The sequence below is a fragment of the Anser brachyrhynchus genome (genome assembly GCF_964034855.1).
Source record: "Anser brachyrhynchus genome assembly, chromosome: 14".
NCBI classification, from domain to species: domain Eukaryota; kingdom Metazoa; phylum Chordata; class Aves; order Anseriformes; family Anatidae; genus Anser; species Anser brachyrhynchus.
Window position 1 is genome coordinate 195,198 of NC_137709.1, and position 23,690 is coordinate 218,887.

Sequence of the window (23,690 nt, forward strand, 5' to 3'; positions counted from 1 at the left end):
ATGATACTATAAAAAAATTTAGATTAAAATTGTTAGATCGCCATGAAATTCCTTCCTATAACAGACATTGTTGAAGGAATACAAAATTGCTTACCGTAGAAGCTGCAGAAAAGACTGGAGGAAAGGGAATCCCTGTGTCTAATGGGACCTGAGGAAGCTTTCCTGGCCCTGTGTGTAGCAGATCTCTGAGGCTGGAGCCTTCTGCTTTGTTGCTAGACGTCACTGGGCCCAACAACAGGCTATTAAACAGCTTTGGGGTTAGCGGGGAAACCTTTGTACTGGAGTTGAAGGAATCCAATCCAAAGGGTGAGTGGGATTCTTTATTAAGCACTGACCTCAGTGATCCTGATTCTGCAAGAAAAATATCAAAATGAGGAAAAAAAGGACAAATTTCAAATGACCACAAAGTCCTCTGAAATGAGTTCTTCTTGCATTAAATATAGTATTGACATAATTTTTTGGTACATTATCACCCCAACAGTGAATGGACACCTTGAAGAGAATGACAAAGACATCAGGTCAGATAGATTTTACTCTTAGCATGCTGTTAAGGTTTCGAGCAGCACAGTAGTTTATCTGATCCGACAGTGTTTAATGTACAAGAAGCCATAACTTTGTAGCAGGCTTAATTAAAAAACATTTCCTAGACATTCTGAATTAATGTTTCAATATAAAGTATTTCAAATTTTAACTACAGTCAAAATATTACAGTTGCTAGGCACTGCAAAAATTCAAGAGCATTTAAGACGGACATATAAAGCAGTTCCTACTAGACATGTGGACAGGAATAATTCTGTTTTAGTCATGCTACCTTTGACAACTCTGAGGTGTATATTATAAACAATTATTTTCATATGGGAATCACACTCTCAGTCTACTGAGTATTTAAAGAAGTTCTAAGCTTTCATTTGACTCTTCAAGTAGACTCTAATCTCTATATTCTTAGGAAATGCACTCTTCAGATTGCACACTGAACAGCTTTGTTTACTTCAATAGTTCATAAACTGACAAATCTGCATCTGAAATTAATTACTATCACTTTACATCAGGATACCAGCTGCTTATTACTTAGAAAATAAACACAAGAATCAGCACTGAGATAAACTGGGAGTGACAAGACAGTATTTTTATCTTTAGCAATATCATCTTCCTAGTTTTCCATATTCCTAAGGCCTGTAAAAAAAAATCTGCTTCCAGAGGCAAAGGAAGAAAAAACATTCTTTTCTATTTAAGAATGTACACTCTCACAAGGAATAGCAAGTAAGCAGCACATTAATGTTTATTTTTTATTTCCAACCCCAGAATGGATGTGTTCTGCTCACCTTTTGTTTCTTCTTTCGCTTTTTGTGTTGCTAAGTCTGCAAGCCAGTGTAAGGCTGATGATGGGGCTGTTTCTGGACAAAGTGGTCTGTTAGTCTTTGTTTCAGCAGTGTTATTGGTTGATAATGTCTCTGTTTTTGCAGGTTCTTCTGTCCTACTATCATTTGCTTCAGATTTTGGTACACTGTCCACTTCTAGCTGCCCTGCTCCTGCTGTCCCTGCTCCAGTGGAAAAGGTGCTCTCACTTCCAGGGACTGATGCACTGGCATTTACAGTCGGAAGCTAAAACAAAGATATAAACATCTGCTAAATGCTGAAAAAAGGGAAGAGTTCGACTTGAAAACATTTTATTTATCTAAAGCACTGGGTTTTTTTTTGTGTTTTTGTTTCTTTGTTTGCTTCAAACTAACAGAAGAATTCCTTTGTGCTTATGTAGCAGCAGAGTACAGAAGCTTGTCATCTCCGTATATTAGACCTTGCATTGTGACATGAACTTTATCGTGTACTACTTAGCAAATTTTTTAACGCAAGCCCAGACTTTTAAATTTTCTTCTTACAGGAGGATTTTTGTGTGAGCAGTAATGAAACTCCTCTAGATTCAGCATACCATTCAGGAACCGTAACAAAGTACACAAACCACAAACTACTCACACTAGATTGTTTTAAGATAGAGCATCAGTATGAATGGCTTCCTGCTCAAACTTATACATAAGAAGTATTAGCTCAAACCCTCGCCACGAGAAGGACATCGAGGTGCTCGAGCGAGTCCAGAGAAGGTCAATGAAGATGGTGAGGGGTCTGGAGAACAAGTCTTATGAGGAGCAGCTGAGTGAGCTGGGATTGTTCAGCCTGGAAAAGAGAAGGCTCAGGGGCGACCTTATCGCACTCTACAGGTACCTTAAAGGAGGCTGTAGTGAGGTGGGGGTTGGTCTGTTCTCCCACGTGCCTGGTGACAGGACCAGGGGGAATGGGCTAAAGTTGTGCCAGGGGAGGTTTAGGTTGGATATTAGGAAGAACTTCTTTACGGAAAGGGTTGTTAGGCATTGGAACGGGCTGCCCAGGGAGGTGGTTGAGTCACCATCCCTGGAGGTCTTTAAGAGACGTTTAGATGCAGAGCTTAGTGATATGGTTTAGTGGAGGACTTGTTAGTGTTAGGTCAGATGTTGGACTAGGTGATCTTGGAGGTCTCTTCCAACCTAGATGATTCTGTGATATCCATTTGGTAAATAACAATTACAGCATACACCCCTGAAAAGCATCCTGGATTAATTTCGCTTAGCCAAGACACTTCTAACACACACCGAGAAAATAAAGTCTGTGTTTCACAGTAGATTAGCCTAAACAATCTAACATTCTAATAGATCTTTAAAATGTAGTGTCAAACGAAGTGATTACAGCCCAAGATTACATACCTGTGATATTCCATTAGTGACGGCTGGTCTCAACACTGACTTGTTCTGCCGATTAATACACGGACAATTGGCTTTAATACCCCATTTGCCTCGTGCTGCATGAACCATGTCTCCGATATTATAAAGGGCTGGAATAAAGTTTAGTTTTTTAATATCACATGTAAAGAAATCTAAAAACAAGGCCTTAACTATAAATTTCCAGGTTTCAAGCATTACCTGTACCAGGAATGATCTGTGTTGGCATGAGATTCTCTGGTTCATGAGACTGACCCTTTGCACACTTCAGCCATGAGAACACTTCCTCATCACCAATCTCCTCTGTCTCTGGAATAAAGACACACAAAAAAGTAAATTTATTTTAAAAAGTCACTAGAACTTTACAATACAATGCATCAATATTGTTTCTTCAGATTCTTTACAGTGCAGGAGATTAACCTGGGGATCTCAGAAATAAACTATAAATACAGATCATTAGAACATGATATACAGCAACTTCTTTGCATCCAGAAAAAGCTACCACATTAATTTTCCCTTCATCTTTAGGAGTTCACTATTTTCTATCACCTAAAAATGTTTGCTTCTTGCCTCAATTTTTGAAGATCACTGTTGTTCTCATATTACTTTCCTAAGTTGTATAGCAATTCTAACTTTTCACGTCATCATCTCCCAAACTTTTCCACAAGTATTTGCATATCAGTTTCGGGAAGAAGAAACTAAGCCTTCTTGTGACTATATCTGCTTAATAAGGCTAAAAAGTAACAAATAAATAGATTGAAAAGCAGCCTGACAAATATATATTACTTCAGATTCTAAACCAAGTTGTGCCTACATACACATTACTGCATAAACTGCACAACATTCTCTTTCTTTAAAAATGCAGTAAAAAGAGGAGTAGAAGATGAAAAGGATGATATTACTGGTGGACTCGTCAGTACTAGGTTAAACATTGGACTGGATGATCTTACAGGCCTTTTCCAACCTGAATGATTCTATGATATACAACTTCATTTCAGGGTCCTTTAGACCTGGTATCTGCACAGGTTGTTTCTACATCACAATGTTCTGAAGCCTCTTAAGGCAAGTAATTGTGTTTAAGGTAATGCCTTTGTTGTACATTTTGGCCCATCCCAAAATTTCGGACTTACTAATAAACCATAATTAGAATACTGTTTTCAGGAAGCTGTTCATAAGCAATACACACACCACAATTATTTGGCACTGTGAAATATCAATCTTTTCTGTATTGACCCTCCTCTGTACACCACCAAATACAAACTTCCCATGTGCCCAAGACATCTTTATTTTAACCTAGCATGGATAACGCATTTATTATTTTATAATGTGAGAGGAGAAGGTGTTAAAGGACCACTGCCATTGAATCATGAAAGTCTTTATACCACATTCTGTCAGTGGCATATTCAGTCCCAAATGCCTTTTCCAAACATGTACAGTGCCAAATGCAAAAAACCCCTATTCTACTTTCTTTCAATTATTTCCGTTATACCCTGGTTAACTACATCTTAAAGACTGGTATGCTCTTTTCTGGTGTACTCTGGCAGTAATTTCTCCCTTATACAAAAATAGGGGAAGTTTTAGCTAATTTTAAAACCCATTGTTTTTATAATTCAGTGCTCTCAGGAATCTTTATTATAATGAGCAGATAGCAGTACTCACTATCTTTAGTATTTTGTACGTCTGCTTCATATAGTCACGTAACTGTCATTAGTAGATTTACATTTATTAAGATTGGCTACTGTCAGCATCCATACTACCAAAGCTGTCTCAATACAAATATACACAAAAGCACCTGATCCTCACTTCTGCAAAAACATTCTCTATTTGTTAGAAATCAAAGTTACTGAAGTTTTCCTGAATTACAAAAGCGTTAAGGAATCAAGAAAAGAAAACATTCCAAAACCTCCTTTGTACAGGAAGTAGTTCTCTGTAGTGTCTGCTTACTAGTCCATCTTGTGATGGTTCAGACCAGGCATAGTATTATTTAATTCTTCTTTTGCTATCTGAGGAAAAGATAGAACTAGACAGCAGTCTTCCTCAGTACACAACCTATGCCTATTGATGTCACAATTTTAACATAAAAACTCTAACCAAATAGATAAAATGCAGTTATTTAAAGAAATGGAGAATGGAACAGCAACATATAAGGCAGCTGTGCTAAAGTTCCAAACTTACAGACTCCCATGTTGGTACTTATCAACTCCCCTACAAAAGCTTAAGCAACTTCCCAGAAACTATCCCCACTGAAAGCCAGCTATTTTGTAGATGACAGTAAGGAAAAAAAACAGTACTCACCACTACGTGGACGATTCTTCCTCAGCCGGTAGCAGTCCAGACAGACCCCAAACCCACACTTGCGACAAACCCAATGAATATTGAAGAGTGTTGTCTCACATACATCACACATTTCCCTCACACCACGTACTGCTCGCTTCCATGCCACTTTCTCTAAAAATAGAAGGAACATTAGGAATCATTGCTTTGACATTTTGTATGTCTCTCATCTAATTTGAGAATATCACAGTAACATTGACAAGCAATTCACAGAAACATGACTTGGGGGCAGAGTATAGAAATACATACTTTTTACATCGAGACATTCTTTGGGTTGCTAGTCCTTTGACACTACTAAAATCCCCATTTCTAAGAGGTTGTAAGGTTAAATCCCAAAACACACACACTACAGGGAAATGGGGCACATCACAAAGCTCTGTAGAGACTGAATTTCATGGAAGTTACAGGAAAATTATAAAACTTCTGCTAGCTTTGTGAACAAATAACGTGAACATATAAAACTATAAGGAAGGAGTATTTAACTTCATTAATTGGATGACTATCCGTTCTTTGGATTCTGAACTAAGAAATCTGCTGAAGTAGTAGTCCTCTCCAAATGGATGCCCTCATAAGTTCCAGGAACTGAAGTGAAAAATCAGACAGAGCTATCAATATGATAGGCTGAACTGGATACCTTGAGGAAGTTTGTTCCAAACACACTCCCCCTTGTAGTGGCAATGCTGTCAACCAGTTCCTTAGCTGAGTACTTGCACACTGAATGTGTGCGCTACTCTTTACACAGAAAACTCTGTGCTTTTATGTGATGTCCCTGGAGCATAATAGGACTGAAGTATTCAAAAAAAAAAAAAAGATGCTCATTAAAGTGAAGCTCATCAACATGAAAAGCATTCATTTCTATTTTCTTAGGACCATGGGTCAGCTAATTTCTGCATTTGCTTACTGAACAATCAATTAATGATGTCTGAGAAAGTTACCGTTAGCTTCCCTTGTAGAAATGCTGCACTGATCCAAAAGAAAAATCCTAAATTCTGATGGGATTACATAGCATTTACACAATTACACACACCCAAAAGAAGTGAATATAGCCTTCTCGTTTGAAGAAAATGAGAAGCATTTTGACAAAAAGTTATGTTACTCATTTAACTCTTCCATTGCATTGTATACGTCACAAAGAGAAGATGGATAAAAAACATGTCAAAAACCCAGCTTACGATGTGGCTCCACCATCATCATTGCCTCCTTTTCTGACATAACAAGCTGGCAGAACTGGTCTCCAACATTGGCCAGGATGTATTTTGAAGTCTCCAAATCAATCCCCTCTGCAGGGGAGGAGGAAGGAATCCACAGACTCATGGCATCAGGGTCACTCTGTTGTGGGTTCAAGAAACCCTCTACTCGTAGAATACCTTTCCGGGTAAATATCAGCCTGCAGAAAACAGGATAAAGTAAGCTTGTTAACCACCTTTAATTAATTTATAATGCAATCTACGTCAAAATATAGATCCAGAAAGGGGAAAAAGGCTTGAGTTACAGTACAATAATTTACAGCCAGTAAAATTATTATGCAAATCCAAATAAAGCAGAGAATAAGGTACACAAAGGCAATGGCTGCAAAACCCACCAAAAGGGATGCCCAGGTCCGAGTATGTGTTGGTGTGAAATTCCACATGAGAGATTGTTACAGATTGGTATAATTCTATACTATCAATAGAATGAGATGATAAAATTAAAATTATTTGGGCTGCTGCATGATATTGCTTGTAAAATAGTGCATGGTTCGTTCTCTATTTTAACTCAGCAGAAAGTTATTTCCCAACTCTTGGGAAACCAGTATTTCAATTCTGGCTAGTACTGCTAGCACTTAACAACTGCTCTACCAGTTCACATTAGAAGAGACAAAAATCCTTATTGTACCTACTCTTCTTGACACTGTTCTCCCCAGAGATGAGACAACTGTTCTATCAGTAGCAGTTGATGCTCCTAGTCTTCATGTAGTAAAAGGTGTAACAATGTAACTTAGAGAAGCCTGAACGTCTCCTGCCATTATTAAAAGTAACTTCATTTTTCAGCAAAAATAATTTTGACTTTAATCTCAAAGCTAGTTTAATTTTTAACAAGTTCAGGAAGAGCAGCAGCTATAATCCTTAGGGGTGGCACATACTAAAAATTTTCTTTGTCCTTTAAATGTCCAAAAGCGAGTACACATCTTTTTTCAAATGATGTCTTGCGCTTGCTACAATAGGCAGATAAGGAAGATGAAGAGAAACACGAACTGCAAAGGAGCATATGCACTACACACAGAAAATACAGGCAGCAGCCTGCTCCTAGAAATCAGTTTTGTACTCAACTTACAAAACTGAGTCAAACATCAGTTTCATGCTGGCAATATCGCATCACTTAACTAAATTAAAATTTTCTCTCTGTTCCGAACTCCTTATGACAGGGCAAGAGAACAGTTACTGCATACAAAAACTGCTACCCAATAAAGCAAATTCAATCTCCCAAGGCTGGATTTAGCACCTCTCCTACTGTCATACAGCTGTACATTCCAGCAACAGCTCTTCCCTCACCTCTCCGCCTGAGCAAGGAAATGCCAGTCAGGTGATGCAGAGAAACGCAAGATACTCAAAATCTTCATTATTGTACCCAAGCAAGTTAAGTAAGTAAAACACAAATACTTTGTGCTTGGACATGGTCCGAGCTCTGTGCATAAAGTACATATGAAGGAAGGAAGGATGGATTTGAGCACCTCCGGAAATGGAAGAAACGACATGCCACAGTTGAGTCATCCTGCTCTTGCTCCTTAAATTTGCGGTACCGCTCCAGACGGCACTCCCGGCACTTGTGCAGATGTGGGGCTACATTGATGCAAGAGCCATCCTGGAGAAAAGGTTCACCTGACTGCTTCAGCTTCCTCACCTTACTCATGTCTTTCAGTACCGACTGGCCAACTGGGTGAGGCAAAGTAGAAGTAAAAATTCATTAGTTAACTGCAACAGCGAAAGGATACTGGCCCCAATACACATATTTTCAGAAATCTATATGTTCATACCCATGACAAACCAATAAAACTGCTCATTTCAATAGATAAGCTTCTATTAGTCTTCCACGTACCATAACCACAGTTATTTTAAAAGTAAAAAGCCTTTGTAAAAGGAAGGGTCATCGGGTTAAATTGGGCTACACAAAGTACCAAACAGCATTTATTTACAGACATTCCAGCTTTTGCTCCCAATCCCAATACAACAATCAGCTGCTTTAGACCATTCTCATCAATCAAGGACTAACAGTTGGTACTTTTAATTAAGATGTAAGTTAGCAGTAAAATTAACAAATCCACACAAAAAGAATCTAATGTTTTCAAGTCTGCAGCATAACAGTTTTGTCCAGACATATATATGCTTAAACAATTCTCAAAGTGAACACATTAATTTGTATACAAGAAGTATTAAGCTTTAACCTTGTAAATATCTTGTATGTTAGCTACCCAGCATAAATGAGGTTTACACCTGCGGCTATTTCACATAGTTCATCATACAGGAGAAATACAATACCCCACCCCTTTGTTTCCAAGGCAACCTACATTCAAGCCATCACCTTTTAGGGGAGCTGTGCGAGGCCGGCCCTTTGGGGCTTGCTTCCCTTTTCCTTTCCCCAGCAGCAATTCAGCATTGCGTTCTGCATTGGGACCTAGCTTTGCCATCAAGTGGTCTGGGATTCCCTTCATACAAGCCTTGGCTTGCAACTGCTCTTCAGAGTCACTCAAATCTGATAGGTCACTATTGGTACTGGAGTCTGAGTCCTGTTTGGATGTCAAGCTCCGCTCATCTAGAGAAAATCTTTTCACAGCTTCAAAGGGGGCTTTGTTCTCCTGTGGAAATTCAGACTGTGAAGAGAAAAAGCCAGGTGGATGCCTGCTAAACACATTAGAAAATGTTTTCAGAAGAGGATTGTCCTGCTGGCCAGGCCCAACAGCTGGTTTTTCTTCTGTTGGGCTGGAGGAAAGTGTGGGCATCTCAATGGGCTGTGTCAGGTTACTGCTTGGTGAGCTGGAACGGCCATTCCCTACGGTGGAAGGACTCTGAACACCAACAGCAACTGTTGAACAAGGAGTACTGGAGATCATCTTTGAGGAATCAGTTGTTATAAACAAGGTTTTCTTCTTAGCTAGACAAGCGTCTGTAGATGTGAGTGATTCTGGCCAGCCAGAAGTAGCCTTATGACCCACGGGTGTAGATGGAGTAGAAACCCCTGTCTGAGATGAAGATGCAAAGCCACTGAAAGGACTAAGTTCTGTTTTCTCAGCAAATGCCAGAAAAGGGTTTGAGGGTTCCTCTCTTGATAGCTTTGGGGGCTGTAAAAATAAGTTTTCATGACTATCTGGGGGGCGAGTATTCAACAGGCTTCGTGAAAAGGCTGGAGTAAGGGTGGGCATGGATTCCACAGGCAGCTTCCGCTCCACAGAACTGCCAGACTGGGCTCCTGGTTTAGTGTCCGCTGAAAGAATTTTACCTTTGCAGGTCCCAGCACCCACATTCTCTGTACACTGCTTGAATGAGTCCCGACTGGAGGCATCTTCAGTCAAGCTCTCCGAAATGACTGTGAAGTAGTTACTGGAAGGTAGATTTTGGGACATGCATTGAAAAAACAAGTTATTGGAAAGATCAGAATCTTTCTGAGCTTCTTGTCCAGTACTACAACCAAAAGTAAACCTAGAAGGCTTGCTTTCTGGAGTCACCACTCCATTTGATTGGCCTCTTCCACCCCCAAATACCAACGTCTGGGAAGCACTTGGGAGAGAGACTCCAAATCCAGAAGCCAAAAGCGAATTTCGAGAATTCTGAAACAAAATTAAAAAGCATTAGCCTAATAAAGGATTCTTATTTGATTCATCAGTACCTTGGTTGGTCTAATTACAAAACTAGCATTCTTCTTATCCACCTACAGTAAAAAAAAAAAAAATCTAGTAGAAGTACTATTTACAATGAACAGACTTCTTTAAAGATTGTTAGAATAATTTTTCCTACTTACAAGCTATTGAAAATAACGAGCTAAGTGTCTGTTATGGAGTGAAGACACATGGAAAAAATGAATACTTAATGACTTGTGTTTTAGAACAAAAGTGAGACACAAGACACGTTTGCCTAATTCACAGAAAAACAAGCAATTTAAAATGCTGACTGTTTCGTTTCAAATCAATGGATAGTTATAATTGAAAGTACCTTTCCGTCATTCACTCTCCTACAGCAAATTTGTCCTTTCAATCATTCACTGTTTCAGTACTCACCCTCCCCCAGGACCATCCTGATAAGCTTCTACTTAACCAGCACCCTTAAAATACTTAACTTAGTTTGCAAAGTTAATTAAATAAACGCCTCTAGCAGTTACTGAATAGACTGTTCCTGATGACAGGCCAGGCACACATCTGCTGACTGGCACACAGATGCTTAAGAATAGGTGCTCTCTAGGGGATTTGCTCAGTAGAGGTTAAGGACAAAGGGCTTAATTTTTTATCATCTTTAAATATTGAAAAATTTTCTTACTTGCAAGTTTCCATCACTGTGAAACAGAATATTCTTTTGTTCTCAATTTATTCAGATTTTTCAATTCTCACAGTCAATCCTACTGTGATTATATTCTGTGACTAACTTGTTGGTTCTCTTCCTTTTGTTCGAATTTCAACTTAGAAATCTCGTCATAGGGAATATTCATTGTTAGAGTATGTAGAAGGACAGTGTCTCCTCCTTTAAGTGTAAAGGTCCTTTTCCAATGCAACAAGGGATAATAAGACAGGGAGGAAGCCATAAACAACAATGCAAGGGAACACAAGACTGACCAACATATGATACGTGGTACAGTGATGACAAAACCTGGGCAGTCACAGTAATTGACGAGGGCATGTGAGTGACAGTGTGAAAATGCTTATTCCAGTGAGGTTATCTGATGAAGGGCCTCCTCAATTTGGAGATTAAGGAAAAAGGGAAAAGCCAGAAAACAAAATACACCAAGACACAGATCTAACAAAAGAAACATAGACAATTAAAAGAAACAAACCTCCCACTCACAGTAATTGACAGACTATTTAGAAACTGCAGGAAGATCAAGCAGCACTTCGCACCTGACTGTTAACCAGGGGGTCCCCAACTGGGAAGGGTGTGGGAGTCAGTAGTGCTCTACAAACCCACAAAGAGGTGTCCAAGCAAAGGGGGAGCAAGGAGGCACAAAGAGGTGGGGTAGGCGGAAAAAGGGTATAAGAGGAGCTTTTAAGTGCACTTGTCTGGCTGAGCCCTGTGCCTGATCACTGCAGTCTGTCCTATCTTATATTTTCTTATTAAATCTTAAATATTTATCTCTGTGTGCTGTAAGGACTAAGTGACAGCTACTGGTGAGACCTCCATGCATGCAAGTGAAAACTGGTGCCAGCTACCAGAGCTGGATCGGAGGACTGGATAACCCTGTCGTGTGGTGGCAGCTCCTGGAGTGAGTGGGTGTCTTTTACTCCCAGACACTGGTTCAGGCATGTATCTTCCCCAAGCATCAGCAAACTTCAAGCTGGACCAGCCCATTAAAAGGGGGGCTTAGGTTGGTGCCAGGGTATCTTTCAGACACCAGCTCTGTTCTGGTACAACCAGTAGAATTTGAGAATATGGAGAGCCTGTGGCATGTGTGAGAGTGCCAACCAGAAAGCAGCAATTGCACCCCTCGGCCTGGGCAGAAAACCTGGGCCTGGCCCTGGGGCACCATGCTGTGCTCCAGGAGCCGGGCAGCAGGAAGAGGTGGTATATGCTCTTTACATCATTTAACGCTCATGATTAACACTTTTATTCCAAGGCCATGCTAAATTAAAACTACAGCCTCTGTGTAATATGTATTATTGGTCATTAGTGTCACTGCGCACCTATTACGCCGCAAACTCACGTTTAGATTGTTCCTCCTTATCAACCTCTTTTTAGTAACTTTAACAATATATTAGTATCCTCCATTCCAATTCTTCCAGATATTGGAATTGCAGCTTTTTCTTTTTGAAGTCAAAGTTGTTTTCATAAACAGGAATCTTCCTTCTCCTCCCAGCCTTCCCCCCATCTCCCACAAAGCAGAAGCAAGCAGGGGTGGAAGCTGTCTCAATACAAATAATTTGTACTAATGTTTACAATTATCACATTAAACGTAACAGTTTTTAAATCGCATATGAATATGAATGCAAGCCAAGCTTATTAAGCTCAAGGTTCCAGATCACACTGTGACAAAGTGGATAGTCCAAAGGAATAACACACAAAATATCGACACATCAGTTAAAAAAAAAAAGTAGTTGTGGGTGGTTTTGTGTGTGATTCCCTCCCCAGCTGTCTGATACGGTGCTTAGTTTCTTGTCTAGTAGTCTACCTGCAGATTATAAAGCCGGAGTATTAATAATGATTTAAAAGTGATTTGGGTTTGGGGAGAGGAAGGAAAGGAGAAGTGGTACCAGAATTTCTCAGCACAATTAAAGTATTTCCTTAATACCAACAACGACAGATACAATTTTGACTGTTCACTTATGCAATCTGTAGTTGCTCACAACTCTTTTTTTTTTCTCCGGACAGGGAATAAGAGATGAAAATGAATAACAAAGGTCATAATGTTATCTAACGATGTTATTATGCAACTCTCCTGTCTTTTGCAACTTAATTTCTGCTTTATCCATTACCGTCTATGAATCCTTATCTTGAGGTAAACATTTTGCTTTCCCTCCCAATTCCATTAGCCAATACAAAAGACAGATGAAAGCAGCCCATTTAAACTCCTGGAAATCTCATTGGAATCTCTAGCGCATCTTCTATTATATTCACTTATTTATACAGTAGAGAAAGTTGTTGTTTTTTGTTTTTTTTTCCTGTACTCCTTACTGAGTTGGGGTTTTGTTTTTGTTTTTATAAGCTTTCCTTTGATTACTTAAAAATTAGAAGCTTCCCTTCTACTTTTCCCCATTGAAAACAAGGGCATGTAACTGAAAAATCCTTGAGCCACTTCCCTACTGAGCTCTTAATACCTAAAGATACCCATCTCAGATGTTTCAATTACTTCTTTGCTTTCAGCGTCAGATAGTATATGATGCTATTGGCTCATTTTTTCTACTATGGACACATCTTTGTTCTAAGAGACAAACTGGCAATCTATAAAGGGTTCTCAAAATGTAGCCTCATATAACTTAAATGTTCATGTTCTCATGCATATTTGTTGATATAAAGGCAAGATATTTTAAGTAGGTTATCTTCCATGTGACATGACAAAATGAGTTACATTAAGTACAGTGCTCAAAGTCATTTTAAGGTTGCATTGTGTAATTTCTCAGATTAAAGCTGAATAAAACCAGAGTGCTCAAAAGTTCACTAAAAAGTTGTCTCTTACAAGTCCTTTATCAAGTATCATTTTCTTTTGGATCCTTTCTTAGATCAGATGATAGAAAGGTTATTTTCTTTGAAAAGGAGGGATTAATCAAGAGAAAAAGTAGTTCAGTACAGTTCCATGTACACACTTTGTACCTGGAACATGTTGCAAAAGAACTGCTGGCAAATATGCATTTTTCTTGAACATGCTGGATCATGAGCTACTCACCTCTCCCTGGGCTTGTGATCGGTTTGTTTTCAATTTGTCCTGTCCAGTAACAGCTGGCAAACTGGTATCAGAGATTCTCACAGTTGTTGGTGTCAAAGCAGTTGTAGTAACCGTGGTTGAAGAAGTCACTGTGCCTTGGCTAACCTGTTCCAGTGATTTTCCTGCCTCTTTACATCCAGATCCAACTAGTAACGCTTGTCCAGCCACAGCAGAAAATGGAGTGAAGGGTAATGCTGTGTCACCACCAACTGGTTCATCTTGGACTACTAGTGTTCGACCATTCTCTTTGGTGTAAGTGGCAAAGCGAATATTGCGATTAATTTGAGGAACGAATGCAGGCAACTGCTTGGCCCTTGGATCCAGTCCTGTTTCACTATTGGAGCCTCCTTTCCAAGGACCTCTGCTTGCCTCACCTCCATCACTGCCATTGCTATCCACCTCACCCTTCTCCTTTAGCTTCTTTGTTGCAGGATCACACCCAGAATCTGAAGCATTTTTTCTCCTCCGTCCATCTTTTCCCTCCAAACTTTCTTTCTTCTTTTTCCCTTTAGATGATTTAGCTGCTTTAAGGCCCGCTCCCTACAACAGACAAAACCACAAAAATCACTAAACAGAACAAACAAGTCTACATGTTCAAAGATCATTTTCTCTGTTAGAATGAAGAATAATTATGCTACTCTAAACTAAGACATTTCTTTTAAACAGATCTAGAAGATATGACAGGAACACAGAACACAAGCATGAACAGTCTTCTGGTTTTTTTGTTTGTTTTGTTTTTGCTTTCGTTTGCTATTGTTGTTTTTTTTAACTAGGATAGGATCTACATAGTAAGTTTTTTAGCTGCGCTATTTTGCTGCAGCACATACTGTATCATAGCAGATTCTGGGGAACACAAAACATGGCCAACGTAATTCTTGCTAATGTACGAAAGATATTTGCGCAATAACTTGTGCAACAAGTCTCATCCTGATGGTTCTTTTCAGGGGCAAACATCTTGTTCACTACCTGAAGCCTGTAATTTTTAACCGTAGGATATAACATGCCCTTTTGACCAGGATAAAAACAGGTCCAGAAGTTATCATGTAATCTCTCAACTGAAGCAATGAAATGCCACTAGCATACAAGTGTGCTTCAGAGAGGCCAGATGGTATATTTCTCTCTTTTTTTTTTAAATGCCTAACATGGTCTGTGGAAAAGCAAAGGGTGATCCTGTTAAACGAAGGCACTGAGCACATGGACATTCTTTATTAGAGAACCACCCCTTCAAATGGAACACAACCACTCTGATTACTGAACTCTTACAATACCCGTGCTGAACTTAGTAAAACAGGCCTAAACTAAAAGAAAACAGATTGTTTAAAGGAAGGTATGACCATTTCTCAGAGGGGTAAAGAAAGTTTTCCTCCTTCAGTTGCATTACCAAAAGCCCGCAGTGAACATAAACATGGGAACAACTGAATACTGATATTTAGATGTTTTATATCTAGATCGTTACCAAGTTTCATACTGTATACACAAGATCTGAACTGCCGCAGTACCTCACTTGGAGAAGTGTTATCCATCACCACATGAATCAGTCGAGGATCCACTGACTTTATTTCACCACTCTAATTTTTATGCAGATTGATATTGAGGAGGTAGGAGGAACAAGAGAAGAGGTTAGTTTTTAGTTCAGAGCATCAATATAGTATCAACATAAAGAGACCTTAAACTCTCTGCAGCCCATCTCTCATCTGCCCTGTCTTTTTTGTCTATTTTCTTACCAACACTACAACCTTTCAGTTTACCTTCTATCCTTTTGCTCCTTCTCTAGTCAATAAAACTTTCAGATTTGATTCCTACTATTGTTTTCTTATATATTTGTTCTACTGAGCAACTCTATTTGCAACTCTCGTTACATTAAGCACATCTCTCTAAATCCATTTTAGTATTGTTCTAGTACTCTGCACCTTCACTCTGCTAGATATAGAAAAGACTACTGGAAGGAAACACCTCAGTTTATGCTAACAATCCCCATCGGTATCTCCCCAAAATGAGCAATAACTACCCAATCTTTGTAGCTGTGCTTGAAGGTTACCTTTTTATCTGACAGTTGATACACAATAAATTGGCTTATTTCCTGGCATGCATCTGTTGAAAGCACATACTCCACAATTTCAATGTCTCTCCAAAGTACTAGAACTATTAACCATACATGGTATATTTTTTTCCGTCTACCAGCAATAGATCTAGTACTCAGAGTGCAAGATTACTGCCCATGCATACAGATTCAGTGCCTTTGTTCTGCATGTATTTTATTGCATATGGAAAAGGCTACAGGGGAAAAAAAAGAACGCTGCTATAGTAATTTCCACACAGACCCACAGACCTGTTCTAGTTGCTCCTGAAAAAGGAAGCTGCTAGGAGCAGGCTGCTGGTAAGGCTGAGCAACCTGTCAGACTCCAGAATCACATAAAGCAAACCAAATACTGATTGTAACACGGCATACAGCCAAAACTAAACTACACCAATCAAATCTGTTTAGACTAAGGCTTCATCTTCTGTGATGCACTTGCTTCAAACTACTTCTGCAACCTGTCAGATACAAGTTGAGACATGGAATAGAAAAAACACAGCATTACAGACCCAGAAAGGAGCTTTCTCTACAACAACAAGCTCTCAAATTTTTTCAATAGTCAGTATTTTTTCACATAGAGCTCATTTCCAAAGGAGTTCTCACAGATTCTTTTATACAAGTGGGCTGTGTATCATCATTTATTGGGAGAAGTCATTACAACAGAAAAAAAAAATCCATAAAGCCCACACAATAAAACACACACACACGCAGTAAAAACAATCAAATAGCCAAGAACCAGAAGTTCAAGTTTTGGTGAAGCTGTCATTCTCCATGAAACACTGAGAAATGGTATTTTAGAACTCTCAAAGCAGTGCTTAATATTTTTACCTCAGTCACAGACACTTCCATAAGACGAGTTATTGGGTCTTGATGGCTCACAACACCACAGAGCCAGCTATTCTCATCCTCTGGTTGGTAAACCTTAACTCTTTGGCCTTGGATGCTGTAAGGAACTGCAAAAGAAGCACTTTGAGTACATCTTCCAGACAAGCTTAGCGTCATACAAGGATCATACGTGCACAGAAGTGCCAGCTTTCAAGTGGAACAAAATTAAAATGGTAGGGCTTCTGCTATACATTTTGCATATGCAACTCATTCTACTGTAAGATGTCAATAAGCCCTCATAGATATAAGTCCAAGTTACTGTAAAGGAAAAATTCATTCAGTTTACATATTTTATTAAACCAACAGACACCAAATCCCCATTATGTTCCCCTTCAAACATAACACAGTGGCCTACCTCTAAGGCGGACACCTAACCTGTGAACCCAAATTCTGGATGGAAAAATTATTTTAGCACTTGATTTAGAAGATCCCTATGGATAACCAAAAGCTACAATCAGGCTTAAATCCTAATATGCAATCCAGATAACAACTAGGGTATTACCACTGTGCTGAACAGCCTTGGTCACACAGTATTTGCAACTTAAATGATTCATACATTAATTATAAAAATGAAGGAATTTGATATAACAAAGGGAAAACTTCTCTGGTCTAAAAAAATCAACAATTACAGAGCAATTTCATTTCTAAAATTCCAGAATTATAGAACAGAATCATAGAACAGCACCAAAACTTTAAAAACTCAAAACAAGGAAGATTAAAATCAAGAAAGTTGTAAATACATGGACATTATCAATAGTATGATGTCCTCCTTTAACCAGATCTTCAGTGATCATACACAGCAGGTAATTCCAGTTGTATCTCAGTAGCATACTTACTGGCATTCATCTCAAAATAATGATTCCTTGTAAAGAGCTTGCAAAAGAACACAGAAAACCAATTTTCCAAACCAACAGTAACAGATACTATTACTATTCCCCTTCACAAATCCCAGAATAACGTAAGTGTTCCCCAACAGTCAAAGTAGTTCTGAGAAAGAAAAACACAGTATTACCTCTACTAAATATCTCCTGAAGTTTCTGGTCACTGAACAATGCATTAACAGATTCTCTTAGTGAAGGCTGTTCCTGCAGAATCTGATTCTGACTCTCTGTTCCCATCTGCCAACAACAAACAGTTTTAATATAAAAGTAAAGTGCTTTAAGGTAAAAGAGGCATGAGTTTGAGGGAGAGCTCTTCTTGGACTGCTTTCAGACATAAAATAAAACAAAAACAAGAGTAAAATTCAGAAGAAACATTGCTGAACATGCCAGGAAAAAAAAAAGGGGACAAGGGGACTAGCTATGGAAAAGCTGTTGTGAAACATCCATTGCAATTATCATCTACACAACACTTAACAGACAGCTCTCCAATTGACCAAGATATGCAGGAACCAGGACTTTAAGAATGAAGATGAGGTTAATGTATGTACCTGGAAAAGCAGAAAAGGAAATCCAAAGACATGATAGGGCAGCAAGTGGAGGAAGACAAGAATATGGAAGTGGAACAGCACAGAAGTTTAAAAAGAAAAAGATTGTCACACAGAGCATGAAGTTAAATTTGCACTAATCTGAACACAGTTCAAATACCTGAAACAAACGTAATCCGCTGGCATCAGACAGGAAACGTAAGTGTCTGTCCAGAAGAAACTCCACTGGGACCACAGAGCCTAAACCTAGCTTATCCACTAGAGGAGTGAAGGTCTGTGGTAAAGAACAGAAAATGAAGATTATACAAATGACCAAGCACACATATAGACCAAGAGCAGTTGTTTTCATATGCTATTTAAATATCAAAAAATAAAATTTCATTTCTCAACCTGCACTTCCTAGTACCTGAGTTTTAATGCAAATTATTACTCATTATGTCTAAGCAAATAATTCTTGCAAGTGTGTCATATAACATACAATACAAGAAATTGCAGAAAATTGGCTCCACATCGTCACTGGAACTTAAAGCAGAACTGAAAACGTGTTTCGTGATATTTGATTTTTCATAGGTAAGCACCTTCTGATGCTCGGGTTAAAAAAAAAAACTTGGGTTAACAGTTCAAACTATGCTACAAGTTTCAGGTATAGCCTTCTGAAAGGAGTGTTTTCATTTCTGCACAGAAGTTAAGTGCAAGTACTTCATAGGCACGTTAATGAATGGGAGCATTTCTTGCTACTGTTCTGAGCAAAGATGAAGTTCATACCAGGTGCGCTATTGATAGTACAAACCATAGAACAAATTACTAATGGAAGAATATCTAGCAGAATCAGAATGATAACATTACAATATAACTTGCTGATGGAAGAGGAAGATGCCAACCACTGGAGTCTTTGAAATGTGTAATCTGTCTCATGCCCACACTTAAATAATCATGTGTTAAAATCATGTATGACATTTTTGCCTTAATAGATCATCAAATTTGTTCACACTCTACTCTCCTGTACATGACAGTATGAATATCAAATGCAGTGCACATTTATCCTCCCATTGAAAGGAAAAAACTCGCCTATAGGAAAAACACTGCCTAAAGAACCTCTACTGTAAAGGTCTGGCTTTCTTCTGACTTAAGACAACTGCAGTAAAAAAACCCTCAGAGCAAGATGCAGTGCTGAACTTGTTGCTTTGAGCCCAAGTGTCCATTTAAAAAAACAAGTTCAGATTCTACCAAGGCACAAGGTCCTTGATTGGCAAACACATTTCAATGGGCCCACACCCTATTAAAAAGCAGAGAGTAGGATCTCAAGCAGAGATCTAAAGTCTTATTCTCACAATTTAAAAAATCCTATCACACTCAAAGTTCTAAAATAGGGAAAAATAATCTTTGATGTATCTATCACATTTCTTCAGACACACTGGTAAGAGATACTTCATTTCTGTGAGGTAACAGCATTCAATTTCTGGGGCATGAACTAGAAGCAAGTGCCTCTCAGATGTTTTTCCAAGGGCGCTAAAACTCCCAGTTACCTTCTCTCCTATTTACCATTCAAAAAGCCTGTCTCCAAGCAATTTTTGGTACCTGCAGAGTGGTGTACTATTCAAGCCTTGTGTTTCATGGTACTGCCCATGCAAATCTCTGAGGATACAAGAACTTTTTGGTCAAATACTCACCAGTGCAGGCCACTGTGTAGGTGAGACTCGAGTCCCCTGAAGCATAACTGGATCATTTCGAGGTGCCCAAACCAGTGATCCTTCCAGCAACAACACTATAACTTCTTCAGCATGGACTTTCACCCAGGCATGTTGCTTCCAGTTACAGCCATCAAATTCCACAAAGATCTGATTAAAAAAATAATTTAGCCCTTTTCAGACAGAGTAGAAAAAAAATCAATTTTTACAATCCCTATTGATGAGAATACAGCAGCTTTAATCAGAAAAATTGGGATTAGTATTTTAATGATAACACTGAGAACCATCACATCTGCATAACTATCATATTTCAAAAGAAACAGGACTAGAATTCACAGCAATTACTAAACTATGAAAATTTATTTATCCCCCAAACACACACTACTGGTTCCAAATGCTGCATTTCTCCGCACAAAACTAAAGATCTGAAACTTATTTATCCCAAAATACAACTGGTGACCCAAAGCAAGCCTCTTGTACATTGGGATTGCTAGAGAATTTACAGACACCCACTTGGCATTTCAACAGATGGCGTATATCAGTACAGATAACTTTGTAAGTGACATTTACCGAATCTAATCCTTCAGACAGGAAAGCCTGTGTTTATGAAAACCACTCTCTATCAGAAGTTTTGTGTCACCTTGAACATTAAACTTCCTGAATCAAATGCAAGTATTTCTGATGGCATCTAGAAATACTTACTAGATTTTTAATGACATTGTAAGTACAACATAAATTGCACTACAATTCTAAATCACTGTTCTCAGATACCATCCTCATTTTTCCCTGTCACAAATGGCAAACATCAAGTCCATACGCAATTATACTGCAAGAATGCTAAGAACAGGAACAAGTTACAAGTCTCATTCCATGCCCTAACAGTTAGTGCTATTAAATGTTAAAATGAAGTTGCATTCCAATCTTTCAAATACAGAACTTACATACTACACACATATAACCAAAAATAAGTCAGGTGAACAGAAAGAAATTCCTAATCAGTTAAGAAAGACCTTAATCTGGATAGTCAAAACAGAGTTTTGTAATAATTGCAAGATCATTGAGGGTAACAGACCGCTCTCTGCTTTACCAGTAATCCTCTTTAATAGAGGTATTGGAGACCGCTCATTCTCCTCTTCCCCACCCCTTCCTCCAGACTCAAAATCTGTCCAGCAAGAGAGGGAAAAAACATGAAGCAGCTTTCCTGATGAATTCTTGATCTCCATTACTTCCTAAGCTGCCCTGCAGAGAAAGACAACTATTTTTCCAGATATCCTTCCTCAAATTCAACAAGTTACATCAATGAAGAAAGTTTGACTAAACACCTTTTCTGTTTCTGGGCCTGTACCTTTCTTAATAATATATCTGTGCTATTATGGCAGTAAAATATGACATTAAGAAAGGACTATCATGTTAAGAGTAGAAAGCGGAATTGCTTGTTTGTATGTACGATATTAGTCAGGTAATCATCTTATCATTCTCTTATGTTATATGAAAAAAGTGGCCAAAATGAACTTCTGGAATGATGCTAGCTAGATGCTAGAAATACACATCTTTTCTTAAGATACTTAAGAATTTGATTAAAAGGAATAGAGATTTTATAAACAACTACACAGAAAAAACACTTCTTGCTAGCAAAACCCCTTAAAGTAGTTGACAAGGATTAATAAAGGCAGCCAAATTCAAACAAGCAGTAAAGCAAAGCTTACTGCTCTGTCCCAAAGAAATAACGATACCTATTAATTTACTACTTTATACAACACTTGAGTCAACTTGTGACACACGTGAAATCAGACTATATGTAAATTTCTTCCAGTCTTAACCTATGAGACACCTCACACTTCTATGAATCATTACAAATTGATAAATTGGAAAAGCTCTACTTTTAGCTCCAAATGTAACAAGTTACTCCTTGGTTTAAAACACAAAACAACACAGAACAAAAATAAATTCACCACAGCCCTAGAAAAAATAGTATTTGATGAACTTCAAGATGGGTGTTCCACTTTTCTTTAGGATGCTTACTAAAAATTGTGAGAAATACCGCGACTGTCAGCAGTAGCAATGGTTCTGTTACTTAACTCAGAAAACAGACTTTGCATTTTTTGTTGTTGCTTTGTTTTTTGAAACCTCAGATCCAGAATCTGGGTCAAAAAGAGAGCAAAGTCTTACAACATTATCATATTAAGCTCATCTCTCTTCCTTGCAAAACAGAGAAGTCATGGCAAGTTTGTTTTACACACTTTATGTCCAATACTAGGTTTTCTTCCACTTTGGTATACAAGAAGCAATAAATACTATGTATATAATATATATACACTATTCTTTTATACAAGAAGGAATACATATTATATATATTATATATACACACAGACAGCCTGACAAACTTTGATTTACAACCACCAAAGGAAGGCATTATTAATTCTAAACCAATACCAGGTAGAGTATTTTCCTCGACACAGATATGGAAAGCAGCTGTTCCAATCCAATGCAACACCACACATCGCATTAGGAAAAATTATGCCAGTAGTTTCCCAAAGATCACACCAAAGGACTGCAAGCCTCAAGACAAACGGCTACATTTTCACTTCCTGTTTCCAGAATCTACAATAGAAACTGCTTTCTGTGTACTGGGTATGCAAGAAGCAGAAGCTGACTTGCAGAGCACACTGCACATACATTACTTTGTATGACTACAGAATATAACTACAGCATATTCTTCAACTGATGCCTCATACACCTAGTGGGTATGAGAAAACCACTAAGAGAATCCTGAAAGATAAGCCTAAAGCAAGGACAGATTAGACAGACTGGGGAGTGAATAACAAATACTCGCTTTTGATATGTAAAGTCATAAACAGCAATACTCTACCTCTGTTGTAAAACTCAGAAGCTTTAAGCAAAGATGTTGCATTATAGATTAAAAAAAAAAAAAGAAGGTTCTCAGTTTAATTTGAAAACTTAAATTTTTTTTTTTTTTAATTAAAAAAAATTTTTTTTTGAGTCAAAAGGGAAATGTCTGCATGCTAAAGCCCTGGAAACCCTGGAATAAATTACCTCTCCAATATATCAATGGCCCTGCAATTTGTGGGGTCACATATACTACCACCTGCTGACCCTTCCACGATTGCTCACGACTAGTTCAGACAACCCACTGATAACAACAGCAACTGTGCTTTTCTAATGCCAAAACTTTTGAACAGTGTTATTGATGATATCAACAAGATATGCAATTAGTGCTGGTATGTCTGTATTGCATAAAAGAAAAAAATGATGCTGCTTAGACAACATGCAACTGCAAGATTTTCCAAGTTCTCCTATACCAAAAAATGCCTTCCTTAAGCAATATCTAATTATGAAGAATAACAATTTTAGTAATTTTTTTTTAATCTACAAGAAGTGTTATTGCAACTCAGAAAAACAGAGGGTACACGAACACCTGTAATTCTCCTAGCTTCCCCCCCTTTTATTTATTTGCCTGTCTGTCCCAAGAAAAGTGACGCTAGAAAGCAGAGCTGTTGCTCTGCTTTATTTGATATACAAAGACAGCCCGAAGTGTTTGTCTAGAAGGCACAGTTTTGTGTAGCTGTCACACTAACACTCAGGTCTTAATACACTCTAGAGAACTATAGCCTGGTTCAAATAGAATTTCTCCCCAAATTTTCTAACACCAGTTCCACTACAAAAGTAGTAACAAAAGACGCAGTATATATAGGACACAGATATTGGTCATTTTCATCACATGACACAGGCTCCAAACATGATTTCTGACAGAACTACTGGAGCTTATTGCATTATAATTTGCACAAAGAACTAATGTAGATGCTATCTACGAAAAACATAAGAAAAACTTGACATTTTAGGGTTTTATATAATTAGGAAAAAAAAGGAGGCAAAAAAATCCAAGTTCAAAAATATCCCTTAAAATGGTCTTAAATTTT

The 23,690-nt window shown here is 38.3% G+C and overlaps 1 protein-coding gene across 3 annotated transcripts in view; it reads right to left on the reverse strand.

Moving 5' to 3' along the window:
• Positions 1 to 23,690, reverse strand: part of KDM3B (lysine demethylase 3B) — a 57,282-nt gene that overhangs the window by 26,256 nt on the left and 7,336 nt on the right. For 2 of the 3 annotated variants that reach the window (XM_080555225.1, XM_080555226.1), the window contains exons 2-15: positions 19,735 to 19,902; positions 18,225 to 18,338; positions 17,651 to 17,756; positions 16,582 to 16,706; positions 15,176 to 15,244; positions 13,638 to 14,216; positions 8,640 to 9,882; positions 7,792 to 7,993; positions 6,254 to 6,468; positions 5,043 to 5,195; positions 2,949 to 3,056; positions 2,733 to 2,860; positions 1,323 to 1,602; positions 95 to 351 (exon numbers count right to left, since the gene is read on the reverse strand). In XM_080555225.1, coding sequence (XP_080411351.1) covers positions 95 to 351; positions 1,323 to 1,602; positions 2,733 to 2,860; positions 2,949 to 3,056; positions 5,043 to 5,195; positions 6,254 to 6,468; positions 7,792 to 7,993; positions 8,640 to 9,882; positions 13,638 to 14,216; positions 15,176 to 15,244; positions 16,582 to 16,706; positions 17,651 to 17,756; positions 18,225 to 18,338; positions 19,735 to 19,902 — 3,747 coding nt within the window. Of the gene's footprint in view, positions 1 to 94; positions 352 to 1,322; positions 1,603 to 2,732; positions 2,861 to 2,948; positions 3,057 to 5,042; positions 5,196 to 6,253; positions 6,469 to 7,791; positions 7,994 to 8,639; positions 9,883 to 13,637; positions 14,217 to 15,175; positions 15,245 to 16,581; positions 16,707 to 17,650; positions 17,757 to 18,224; positions 18,339 to 19,734; positions 19,903 to 20,839; positions 23,609 to 23,690 lie in introns of those variants that run through there. The other variant, XM_080555227.1, reaches the window with a different exon arrangement.